Genomic DNA, 13,034 nt, shown 5'->3' on the forward strand with positions numbered 1-13,034 from the left:
GATAATCCCACCTACATCCTGGCAACAGGGAGGCAGAATTATATAATTCCAACATGAATTAATTCAACTACTGGTAGCAATCCTCCATCTAGCCACTTCCTTGTTCGGGCCCTAAATTTTTCTTTCACTGCCACCCTATTCTCTCTTAACTAAGCCCTTCTGTCATGGTCCTAAAGCTACAAAGTACACATCACTGACAGAAAAATAAGCAGATCAATTTATTGTCTCTCTTTTCCAAATACCCCCCTTCATTGCCTGCTCTAGGATAATAGAGAAGGACCCTATATATATTTTCCCTTTTCCAGCTGACACAATGTTAAGCTTTGTTGATTCCTGGTTTAGGGGTGCCCTTCCCAGCAAGTACAAGCAGCACATGTAAATTCTGTTGTGCCCAGCTCTTGCAGTGTGTGTGACTTCTGCAGCACCTAGCTCCTGCAGCCCCAGTACATGGCACCTCCCGATGGGTGGCTTTTCCTAGCACCTCAGAGGGCAACTTTCCAGCAAGACTCACCAGCATGGAATCTCTGCAACCTTCTCCACCCTCCTGTGTCCACTGCTGTGCCCTCTCTAACGAAGTCTGGATCTCAGACATGGACAGTGAGGATTGTCTTCCTGTCTCAGACCTAGTAGTGGTGACTGATGCTAATATTTGTTATTCCTGTATTATTTAGAGTTCTCTTTACCTCATACCAACCAATCCCCCTTCACCTCAATCTCCTGTTAGAGTTAATAATTATTTATGTTAAACATCCCCTGTACAAATTACTGTGTAGTTTATGCCTCCTGATTAGACCCTGACCAATAAAGAATTGATACTGGGAATGTCCCAGGAAATAGACCCCAAGATTGGATTTGGGATTGGTCTGATCATACCCTTGGACTTGAGCATGGTGCTGAGCTTCTTGCCAATGGAAAATGAGATGGCAGTAATCCATGACATGCCCACAATTCATCAAGCTACCACCTGTATTTAATTGTGATGAAGTGCCAACTGAAACATGCCTTGAGAGCCCAGTCGGCTGCTACACTTAACCATTACAGCTGTAAGAACGGCAGTAAGGACTGTGGTGGATTGAGCGTTTACGGAAAGAAAGTCTTAAGCTCAGGTTCTTTAATTCTCAGCAAAAGTCACTGTCTAAGAAATATAGAAGTTTCATGACAGTCCTAAAAGAGTCCCTTATTCCTTATAGTTCACAGGACTGATATTGCTGAAAATCAAACACATAATTTAATTGTATTGTCAAGTTCCTCATGTGAAAGTTAGGGCATTGGTTGGGAAAGAATGAGATTCCGAAACTTGGGACGCTTAGACCCAGATGAAACTGACAAGTCACTTGGAGCCACACCAGTGGAAGTAGCTTTTCTTCCAATATTTGAGGAGACTAGTCCTATTCTTTTGAAAATCCTGTGAAACCCTCACCTGGGGCAGAGGCCTTCGAAGAGGATGCTCTTCTCTTCAGAGCCCACCACAATCTCCAACTTTTGCCACAAGACTCATAGACTAGGGTCAAATCTCAACATGCTGTAGGACAGGAACATACTATGACCCAGGAGAAAATAGCTTATACACCAAAAGAATTGCAAGACTTTATTAGTTATTATATATCAGCAGAAACATGAGGAACATGTGAAAATGGATTTAAAAGACTAAGACCATGGAGAAAGGAATATCACACTAGATTGGACCAAACCTATTGATATGGCTGCACTCACTAGAGATTCTTGATCTATTGTGTTTAATCATGCAGCTGAAAGAGGCTAAAATGATTTGTTTCATTGACTGAAACTTGGTTTGGGCCTACATTTAATGAGGTTTTGTAATGCCAGAAGTTCCCTGGCATGATATGAAGGGAAAATCTAAAGTTTTGGGAAAATGGGAAGTCTAGAAGCCAGTGAACTGTTCTCAGTCCCTTCCAGTTTGAGTATAATTCTAGACACCAGATGCCCAAGCAGACCAATGAGCATACTCTCTGACGACCCCTGGTGGAAAACACTGTATTCTAAAGACAACTGAGTGTTATTTCCCAAGACAGCACTGGGGCAGAGAAAAGTGGGTGGCCACTGACTTAGAAAGCCCAAAGTCATTGTGTTCCAAATATGACCTGACAGAAATCCACGTAGGGGTGTATTGAAAAGAATAACGAGCTCTGAAAGTCATATTTATTATGTTTAGTTACATTTTCATTAGTAGTTGACAGGAAAGGATTCTTCTTAAAGAACAGGCAGCATCTAAACAAAGAAAAACTAGAAAGAAGTTGTTGCTAAAATGAAATGAATTGACAACATAAGGAAATGCCAGCTATAGTGTGGACCATTATTGCAGAAGGGCCTCCATCCTTGGTTAAGAGGCAAACATCTCTTAGCACCTGGACAATTTCCCTCATCAAACTTGGACTCTGAGCAAGCCTAGAAAGCAGGTGGCATTTGTGCTCAGCAGGAGACAAGCACCCATGGAGTTGCTTTGCACCTGCCAGCAGTGGCAGATCCTCAGAGGGGGTGTGAAGAATGCTCCATTAATAAAGTGTTGTCTTGCAGAAGCTGGACTCATTACCAGGCTGGCAGGAAGTTGACAAACAGCTGCTTTCTTTGCAGAAACTTGGGGAAGTCGGTCGGAACCATTTAGAGCAACCACTGGATGATTTGTCTAAGCCTGTCACACAGCAAGCCGGTTGGAAGGGAGGGAATTTGCAGCCACTTAGGTTGCAAAAAGTGGACCCACCACAAGTTGGTTGGTCAGAAAGCATGGTGCCACAGGAAGCTGATTTGCAAGGGTTCTTTATAGAACAAGGGGACTGGCAGATAGCCACTGGCTGGCAGGTGAAGGAGATGGAAGATGCTGGTTGGCAGTGAGATGGCTGGCAAGGGGAGGGCACACAGTAAGTTGGATTGCAAGAACTAAATGCAAAATTTGATGGCTGGCAGGCAACAGGCATGCGAGGAACTGATTGGCAAGGCTTGAAAATGTAGCATATGGGTTGGTAATAAGTTGATTGGCAGGGCTGGCCTTCACAATTAATGGGCGGACATGATCCTGCTTGACAGCAAGTTGACTGGCACAGGCTAGACACACAGTTGGTTGGTTGGCAAGAAGTTTCAGGACAGGAAGTTACCTTGGAGCAGGATGGGTGGCAGCATCTAGCGTCACTGCAAGCTGATTGTCCACAAGCTGTCTGGCATGCTCTGGACACACAGACAGCTTCCTGGCAGGAGCTCTGTTGGCAGGGGCTGGAATCACAGGCCTTTGCCTGACAACTGATGGACTCTGAGCAGGATGGCTGGTGTGAGCTAACCAGACAGGAAGACTGACCAGTGCCAGATTCATAGCAAGCTGCGCGGGAGCAAATGGGTTGGCAGACAAGTCCCACACAAGAAGTTGCTGGAAGGCAGGTAGATTGGCAGGAAGCGGGTTCACATCCATTTGAGACATGGCTGGAGAGCTGACAGTTGTCCTGGCAGGTGACGAGATGCCATGTTCTGCTCCGGCAGGAACTGGGCACACAGATAGCATTTTGGAAGCTTCCACCAGGTGGGCATATGGAGATGGTGGGCACAGCTGGCATGGTCTTGGCATTTCCAGGACAACAGCTTCCTGCCATGGTGCTGGCGCTAACCTTGCTGCAGAGTTGCAAACTCAGTATAGCTGAGTTTCAAAGACATCTAACCCACAGGGACTTTTATAGTTCTTTGCCATGGGTGTTGGCACAACCTAAAGCATCTTTCCTTGTTACTGCTTATAAACATGTACATAAAAACATCTGATTAGCAGGCTTCAGGAGCCTGGGAGATGTTATCCCTATTTTTAAAAAACTTCCTGTTGAGCTGGGAGTTTTCTTTGCTGAATTTGGATTCATTCATGCCACTCCTGCTCTGGGATGAGCTGTGTCTTTTACAGGTTGTTCCCCAGCCGCCCTGAAGCAGGCCTTTCTGCTCTAACCCCTCATCAGGAGGCCTCAGCAAAGCCAAAGCAGCCCCACTCTTCCTCCAGGAAGGCAGGTCTGCACCACCCAATCGGGAAATGAAGCTCTGACCCAGTTGGGGGAGAGGCAAGGTGAGAGTTGGGAAACCAAAGATAGGCAGTTGTCCCAGGGACACTTACATGTCTCCACTTCTTTCTAGAACCTTCCTGTTTGGCTTTTCTGAAACTTCACTTTACTATTACTATTACTAAAAAGAGTAATGGTTTCCATTGATTGCTTACTTAGTACATACCAAGCCTTTGGCTGCATTTTTCACTGAATCCTCGCAATAACCTACAGTAGAGAGTTTATTTAGATGTGGCAAAACTAATTCAGAGAGTTTGTCACATTCCCAAAATTATGCAAGTAATGGGAGGAGAAACAAGACACAAGCCTAGGTTTATCAGACCCCCAAACCTATGATCTTAACCATCTACTAGACCTTCTAACTTGGGGGAGGGCTGTGTGTGACTCTAATATACCACTGCAGGCTGCTGCTTGCTTAACAGTGGGCTGGCTGACAGGCAGGCCGCCCAGACCCCACGTTGGGGACCAACTCCCCACTCCAGGGACGGTAATTATCAAGCTGGCATGAGAACTTACCAGTGCACCCAAAGATAAATTTTAGTTCGGGAATTTAAAACACCACAAAATATCTGGCCAAGAAGGATTGAACTCACACTATGGCCTCAACGGTACAAGACATCTGTACATATAAAAATGTAGCAGCCAAAAGCAAAATAAGGGCATCATTGCAAAGTGGTTTTAGGATTAAATCAAGCTCTTCTGTGAGGAATTCCTGGGGGGCTTTCCTGCTCCTTCTCCTCTTCCTCTGGGCATGGGCTGGCCCTGCATCACCAATTAGCTTCGTCACACATCTGTCCACTACCAGGCCTGGTTCATGTGAACATACATGATGAGGTGGAAAAAAATCATGGTTTTGGGATCCAGGAAGGATTGATCTTAAATTTTGGGTCTGCGAACAACTTACTCTGTTGGACAAGTTAGCTAATTACTGTTATTTCATCAACCTCATTGCTAATGCTCAACTATTTTTGTTCTTATTGTCTGTCTCATAAATTATTGAAAATGCTGGGGATTCTGGAAAAATTTTCAAAGTACCAGCTACAAAATGCTTTCTCTTTGGCACCTTCTTTATCCTCAAAGAAGAGAAACTTTTTTGATCTGAACAGTGCCTGGAAAATCCTCCCCTTTTCATTAAAATACCTTTTCTCTGGAATTGTTTTTTATGTCAGTATTTCTGCCTTCCATTGTGTCTGTTTGATTATGGCAGCTTGCCCGCAACAGAGAGCCCTGCATAACATTTTATTCCAGAATATCTATATCCAAATGCTCTTTATCTCCCAAGAATAAATAAATTTTATTTTACAAACAGGTCAATCAATATTGAAACATGATTATAATTTAAAGAACCATGTTGACTTCAGTCTGGAAAAGGTGCCAATACACTACACTCACTTTTTATGTTAAGCAATCCATTTTTACAACCATTTTTCCATCCATTTTTCTCTAAGGGATTCTGTTCTTGTTTCTTTTCTTCTTAAAGAAACCTATCAATAGAAGATCTACTTTGCTGTCACTCAAGGATCTAAGGACATCTAGAGTATCACCAAGGCTGTCATGACCACATAAAAAAATGTGATGATGCACAAAAATCACAGGCTTTGGACAGGCCTGGTTTTCATCCTTTGTAAGTTACTTACTAACTGTGACTAACCTAGATTTATTTTGAGTTTGTGTTAATCTTTCCCTACACACATGCACACACACTCATATACATATATACATACATACATAATATATATAAATGCCATGTCTGTGTATTTGGATGTATACATCCTATGTATATATGGGTATGCTGTTCTTGAGCTTTAGATATATGTGTGGTCTTCGGGGTTTGTTATGTTTTTAAGGTTTACTCAAGTTGTGCTAGTAAGAGTTCATTCGTTTTCATTGCTGTATAATATTCCATTGTGTGAATATACCACAATTCACTTGTCTTTGTTGATTGACATTTGACTTATTTGTTCTTCAGATTCTTCATCTATAAGAGAGGAGAGAGGCAATATTACTTCTCAAGACAACTGTGATTTATATGAAACACTGAGTCGAGTGCTTGGCACAGAGATTTAAAACCCTAGCCTCTTCTCTTGGCTCTGGAAGGAAACAGAGATAAATCCCAATGACCTGATGAGGCATTTATTCCAATATCAATATGTAAACTATGTTTCACTTTTAACTTTCTCCCATTTCCATTTTCAAACCTAGTGGTTCTCAAAAGGGGATTTTTGTCCAAGGGATATTTGGCAATGTCTGGAGATATTTTTGATTGTCACAATTCAGGGTGTGCTATTAGTATATAGTTGGTAAAAACCAGGAATGCTGCTAAACTTCCTAAAATACACAGGGCAGTCCCCACAACAAAGAATTATCCAGCCCAAAATGTTAATAGAGTTAAGGTTGAAAACACTAGTCTACCTCTCCTTTTCGTGTGATAACCCAAGCTGCATCTTGAGGACAAGGCATAACCTTCCATTCTGTGAACTAAGTGTAGAGGGTGACTTCTTTGAAGATATCCTGCCCTTGGAGATTTTAAGAGGATATGAATGGAGTTTATAGAAAGAATATGTCTTATATGGACTGGGAGAACATAAACCCTCCCACAAAATTCCAGATTACATGGATCTTCCTTATTGTAAGTATGATTCCCATTTGTTGTTTTCATCCCACTGTGGACCCCCAGCCACTGGCCTCCTACCCAGTCTATCCAGGACCATGTCCCTCATTCAGTCCTCCACACCAATGCCAGAGAGACATTTACAAAGCCCAGCCCTTCAGAGTCTTCACGTCAGCCCCATACCAAAACCAAATACCCCTTTCTCACATGCAAGGCCTGTCATGAGCAGGTCACTGTCCTCTTCTCTAACTTCATGGCTCACCACTCCTCCACAGACACCTATGTCCAAGTCTCACCTAATGAACAGTTTCCTTACAAGTTCCATTCGTTTGTACATGTTTCTTCTACCTGGAAAGCTCTTCCCTCCCTGTTTTTAACTAGTTAACTCCTACTTGTCCTGAACAACTCAGCTAATGCATCAATCATATTCCCCAAGAATTCTTTCTGGTTCCCCTATGCCCTCCTGAGTTCATGGTACTCTGTGCTTACCTTTATTCCAATACTTACCATAATGGAATGTAACAATTGCCACCAAAAAATCATATCCTTCTCAAGGACTGAGACATTTGTCTTTTCAATCCTAGAGCCTAACTCAGTCCCTTGAAAATAATTCTTTTTGGATGGATGGATGGATGGATGGATGGATGGAGCTGCTCTTAAAGACAAAATAAGTCAGCTAATGATAATATGACAATAATAGGAGAACAATGAGAACAGTGTGTCACTTCAATTTTGCCATGTTTATTGAACAGTTAAATATCTTTGCCTCATTTAAAAGGCCACCAAGGAACAAGAGCAAACACAGGAAGGAAGCACATGCATGACGCCAGGAAAGAGACTTGAGATATGTAATGAAGTAGCTCTTCCCAGCTTGGTGGCAGCTGACAGAAACCCAGAACATCCCCCTCTCAATGCTACGAAGACTTCATTTGAATCATTAGTCTATTGACATTTCTGATGAGTTCTTTGAAATATAAGTAGATGCTGAGTGATTATGCAGAAGAAAAGAAAAAAAAGAATCGAGCTAAGTCATAATGAATGAACTTTTGGGAGCATGGTCAAGTTTTCTCTCTAGCTGGTGACTTGCTTTGCTGAAGCCAGTTCAGCAGTCAGCAGTTTTGCTGGCAGCAGGCTGTCTAGCCAAAGCCTCACACGTGGTTGGACTGGTAGGTTTGGCAGCAGTGAGCTGGCAGCGACTTGCCTCTGAGACCTCCGACTTGCAGGCTGTTGAGTCAGTACAATTTGGTTGGCTGGAAGTGGATGTTTTACAAACCCCTTTACAGGAGTCAGTCTCAGTACAAGGTACACGGGAGCAGACTGGGTGGTAGGAGACAGAAGTAAGATAGGCTGGACGGCGCAGGATGGAGTAACAGGGACGGTAGAAGGCAGGGCGGTAGGAGATGGATGTCAGGTATGGCTGCCTGTAGGTGATGGGTCCAGAGCAAAATGGGTGGCAAATCGGACGGTAGGAAACTGAAGTACTGCAAGGCTGTTTGTAGGAACTAGGGATATAGAAAGTGGGCCGAGAGCAAGGTCGTTGGCAGATGGCAGATGCTGAAGACCCTGGCTGGCAGGGTTGGCAGGAAGTAGATGTGCAGGAAACAGGCTCACAGCAGATGGACCGACAGCGCTTGACTACGTAGCAGGTAGGTTGACATGGACTGGGTGCACAGACACTTTGTGAGCAGGGTCTAGGCTCAGAGCAGATGGGTTGGCAGATACTGGAGACACAAGGGGGCTCTTGGCAAGTGCTGGAGATGCAAGGTGGCTCACAAGGGCTCGGAACACAGCAGACAGGGCGGAGACAAACAGGCTTACAGACCAAGGCTGTGCAGGTAGCTGGCTGGCAGATACTAGACTCTGAGCAAGAAGGCTGACAAGGACTGGGATCACAGCAGACAGCCTGGGAACTGCTGGTCATAGAGCAGACAGATGGACAGCAGCTAGGCGTTGGGCACACCGGCTGACAGCAAGCAGGCTCACAGACCACTGGTTGGCAGGAACTAGGCACAGTGCAGACAGTTGGGCAGCAGCTGGGCTCACAGACAACCGGTTGGCAGGAAGTGGGCACATAGAGGATGGGTTGGCAGGAAGCGGTCTCACAACACACAGGTTGGGCACAGCTGCTCACGGAACAGGGCTCACAGATGGTGGCCTCGCAGCACACAGGTTGGGCACAGCTGCTCACGGAACAGGAGGGCTCACAGATGGTGGCCTCGCAGCACACAGGTTGGGCGCAGCTGCTCACGGAACAGGGCTCACAGATGGTGGCCTCACAACACACAGGTTGGGCACAGCTGCTCACGGAACAGGAGGGCTCACAGATGGTGGCCTTGCAGCACACAGGTTGGGCACAGCTGCTGACGGAACAGGGCTCACAGATGGGGGCCTCGCAGCACACAGGTTGGGCGCAGCTGCTCATGGAACAGGAGGGCTCACAGGTGGTGGCCTCACAGCACACAGGTTGGGCGCAGCTGCTCACAGAACAGGAGGGCTGACAGCATTGTGGGCCACAGCTAGATGATCTGCAGGTATCTTGACAAGTGACTAGTTGCCATGTCTGGCTCCGGCAGGTACTGGGCAAGCAGATGGGCCTTCCGCAGCTCACCTTGGTGGAGCAAAGAGAGATGGCTGGCACGGAGGGGCATTTCCTGGAACAGCAGTTACCAGACATGGTGGAGATACCTCGGCTTCCTTGTGAGTGCTGAGAAGGAGCTACCTGACTATGACAGCTCTCTGAGGCCCTTGCTTTTATACCCCTTCCCTGGTGCGTACTGTTTTGGACCCATGCATCTTTTCCTCGTTGCCATTTGGGCCAGTTTGCAGAGGAACATCTTATTATGCCATCGTTTGTTGATCTGGAAGTTGTTTATGTACCCATAAAGAAGCTGTTTATTTACTGACCTGCTTAATTTGGAATCTTTGGAGCTATAGGTCACTGTGGAATAAGCTTTATCACCTACAAGCTGGGTGATCTGTTTTTGAGCATCACAACAAGGAGAAGAAAAAAGAAACTTTAATTGTATCCACCTTCTAGTCCTCTGTGGTAAGCCCTGGGCTGGGCACAGAGGATGCCCATATAAGACCAGCTTTCCCATTCTCATGGTTCTCATATAGTGAGCAGACAAACATGCAAACAAGCTTGTGGCATAATAATAATTAGCTCAAGAATAGATGCACAGAGATAGTAGAGGAGAGCAGTGATGTGCTCTGGGAAGGAGGTGGCATCTGCACTGCATTTTAAATGACTGTACTTTCAGCAATGATTGTATTTAAAATAAACAACAAACCCATAAGGCAGGGATTCTTCTCCCCATTAGTGATGAAGAAACTGTGGTGGGGTTGGGAGGGTAAGATGTTCAAAGTGTTTAAATCTCTTATGGGAGATGACACACAGCCTACCCCCTGAGGAAGGCTGTCCCTCCTCAACCACGTGTCCAGTCTGACCTTTCTCTGGAGCCTTCGTCAAAGCCACGTGTCCTCCATCCTGTTCCAAAAGTACATAATCCATGCTTAGTGGCAGTGCTCCAAAATGTGTTCATCAATTGCAATGAATGTACCACACTAATGAAAGAAATTGCTAATGTGGGGGAAAGTGGGAGGTGTGGGAGTGGGCAAATGGGAAGCCCGTATATATATATATACATATATATATAACATTGTATGTAATCTAAGTATCTTACTAAAAATATATTTTTTAAAAAGCACCCCTGCCCTGGAATATTTGCTCTACTATCCCTGGAAAGCCCTTGACTCAGCCTCTCTGCTTCTCCTCCCTTCTTTCTCTCCACCTGCCCTCACCCCAAGTGTCCAGTGGGTCTCCAGGGTCCTTCTTCCTCTGGTGACTTTTGACAGCTCCTAAGAGAAAGACGCCTCCAAGACCCAAAAGGTGAAAAGGAAAAACAAGAGGTTACAGAGTGGCTCCCCAAGTTTATCTCTAAACTTGTGAACAAGGAAATCACCTCTGCTGATGCTTGACACAGAGATGAGGGGAGAAACAACTCCACGTTTTGCTTTCTAAACACCAAGGACTGATGTCGTTACTCAGTGAAGGTTTACATTGCCTCTACCATGTGCTTTCAACATCAATGCAAAAGTCAAGCTCTCCACTAGAAAAGTTCGTCTGTTCTGTCAACCATTCTTACCTACCTTCAGGGATATGTCACATTTGGGGAGCAGTAAATGGTTCAACATAGCTAGGATGAAAAGTGCAAGGGGACAGGAAGAGATAGTGATGGGACTAGAGGGGTCACTAGGCACCCAAGCATGAATGGCCTTGTGGACCATAATAAGAAGGTGAATTTGGGGCATTGGGGACATGGAGGGGTTAAGCTTAGAATAACTTGGTCAGGTCTACCTTTTGGAAAGATCTCTGTGGCTGTCCTGTGGAGATATCTAGAAGTGGGGTAGCATTTGGGGTCTGAATTTTTTCATCAAAAAGCTTCATGGTGAAAACCAAAACTGAGTAGTGTCTTGGAGCTCAAGTGATCTGAGAGGTTTTAAAGAGGTAGAATCTATAAGACTTAGAGGTTGAAAGTGGGAGAGTAGAAAAAGGGAGTGGCATCCTTTGAGGTGTGGCTCTCAGGCAATAGAGAAGGCAGCAAAGAAACAGGAGGCACTCACTTTGAGGTAGCTCTGCAGAAGGGTAAGGCAGAGAAGAAACCCCAAGATCCTGTTCCCCATCTATACCAGCTCCCCAACTCTCTATCCACCTTCCTTTCCTCAACTAAGCCAGCAATGACTATCCAGATGGAGATAGCTCTCTCTCTAAAACTCTGACTAATACAATTGCTATGCTTATACACAGAAAAAATACTTTGTTTGTTAAATGAAACATTGATTTGTTTCATTAAACAAATGAAACAAATTTTTCTACCTAGGAAAGAGAATTATTTTTACACCAATGTAGCTTAAGGTCATATTCAGAAGATTGTGAGAAGATGGCAGAATAGGGAGCTCCAGGAATCTGTCCCTCCACCAAAACAACTATTAAACAGGCAGGGATTGTCTAAATCAACTATTTTTAAATTCTGTAGTCTAGTAGAATACTGCAGACATTCAGGGAAGAGCAAGAGCAAGAAGCTAGTAAATTGCAATTAATACCAGTGGATTTCACTCTGTGCAGTGGCTACTCTTGGCCATCCACCAGCCTCATGGCAGACAGCAGTGAGGTCCTTAACCCGAGTTCCTGATACAGCTTGCTGGCACCAGGATGGAATATAAAGATCTAGTTACCCAAGATCTGGGGATGTATGGTCAAGTCGCCAATCACTGGTTTTGATCATTGAGGGTCCAGCTCTGAGGGTAGCTAATGTTCCAACCTGCCTTGGTCAAAAGCAGCAAAGAAGTCTTAAAGATAGCACCCTTCCACAACACTGCAGAAAGCAGTTAAAGGGCTGTTCATACTGGGCAAATGCCGAATCAAGAAAATGGAGCTTCAAAGAGTCATAGGAGATACTCCTGGCACCCTTGATGCCCCTCCATCACTCCCTCCCCAAGGCAGTATGGGCCAGCTAGTATTCCCTATGTGGGCTCCTGGTGTCCTTCCAGGTGGGAAAGACAAACCTAGGAAACTTCTGGCTGACTAATCCTCCTCCCCCTTCCAGTAATTTACCCTCCAGGGAAAAGCAGCTTGTGACAACTAAAGCTGTGTAAGAAACAGTTGAGTCAGGCAGCCCGGGGCAAAGGCTCACCTGCTTTAAGTCCCATGGTAGAGCACACAAGAGAGGGAAAAGATTAGTTTCTTAAGGAGTAGAAGGGACATTCAAATTCCTATAAACAGGGGAAATCCTAAAACCACTAACAAACACAAGTCCAGGACAAAACACAGGCTCAGAAAAGATAGGAAGGACCCTGAACTTTGCATTCACCTTGGGCTGATCTTCTTGAAAGGAAGACTGAAGGAGAGCACTAGTCAACCCAAAGCCGATTTCCAAAGACTGTGAAAGGCGTTTTTGGGTTTTTGTTTTTGTTTTGCATAAGTTTATTTACTTTTTCTAAATCCTGGCATTCTCTGACATATCTCAAGTAGAATACAAACTTAAGAACAGACAGCTCATGGACTAAATTCCACAGTTAACATTTTAAAATATTAAAATGTACAGTGTGCAACAAAAGATTACAAGACAAACATAGAAACAGGAAATGATGGCCCATTCGAAGGAAGAGGATAAAAATACAGAAAACATCAATGAAGAAGACCAGACTGACTGTGGACATATCAAAGCCTTTAAAAAATGATTTTCAGTAGGCTCAAGGAGATGAAGGAAATACAGAGAAAGAACTAAAGAACATAAGGAAAACAATGATTGAGCATCGCGAGAATCTCGATAAAGGGATAGAAAATTTTAAAACAGAACCAAATAGACTGCTGGAGTTGA

General features: G+C 44.5%; 2 protein-coding genes across 2 annotated transcripts; both read right to left on the bottom strand.

Moving 5' to 3' along the window:
* Window positions 1-2,371: 2,371 nt before the first annotated feature.
* KRTAP29-1 (keratin associated like protein 29-1) lies at window positions 2,372-3,596 on the bottom strand. Its single transcript, XM_012530262.3, has one exon. It carries the CDS (start codon window positions 3,594-3,596, stop codon window positions 2,514-2,516), a length of 1,083 nt encoding a protein of 360 aa, XP_012385716.2. The 3' UTR covers window positions 2,372-2,513.
* A 4,048-nt stretch (window positions 3,597-7,644) lies between these two features.
* KRTAP16-1 (keratin associated protein 16-1) lies at window positions 7,645-9,392 on the bottom strand. The gene has a single exon (XM_058283242.2). The coding sequence runs from the start codon at window positions 9,326-9,328 to the stop codon at window positions 7,757-7,759; it is 1,572 nt and encodes a 523-aa protein (XP_058139225.1). The 5' UTR covers window positions 9,329-9,392; the 3' UTR covers window positions 7,645-7,756.
* Between the last annotated feature and the right edge of the window lie 3,642 nt (window positions 9,393-13,034).

Source organism: Dasypus novemcinctus, chromosome 21 (assembly GCF_030445035.2).
Source record: "Dasypus novemcinctus isolate mDasNov1 chromosome 21, mDasNov1.1.hap2, whole genome shotgun sequence".
NCBI lineage: Eukaryota > Metazoa > Chordata > Mammalia > Cingulata > Dasypodidae > Dasypus > Dasypus novemcinctus.

Excerpts from the sequence above, each read along its gene's own strand:
- KRTAP29-1 (XM_012530262.3), bottom strand. The coding sequence starts at position 3,596 with ATGGCAGGAAGCTGTTGTCCTGGAAATGCCAAGACCATGCCAGCTGTG.
- KRTAP16-1 (XM_058283242.2), bottom strand. The coding sequence starts at position 9,328 with ATGTCTGGTAACTGCTGTTCCAGGAAATGCCCCTCCGTGCCAGCCATC.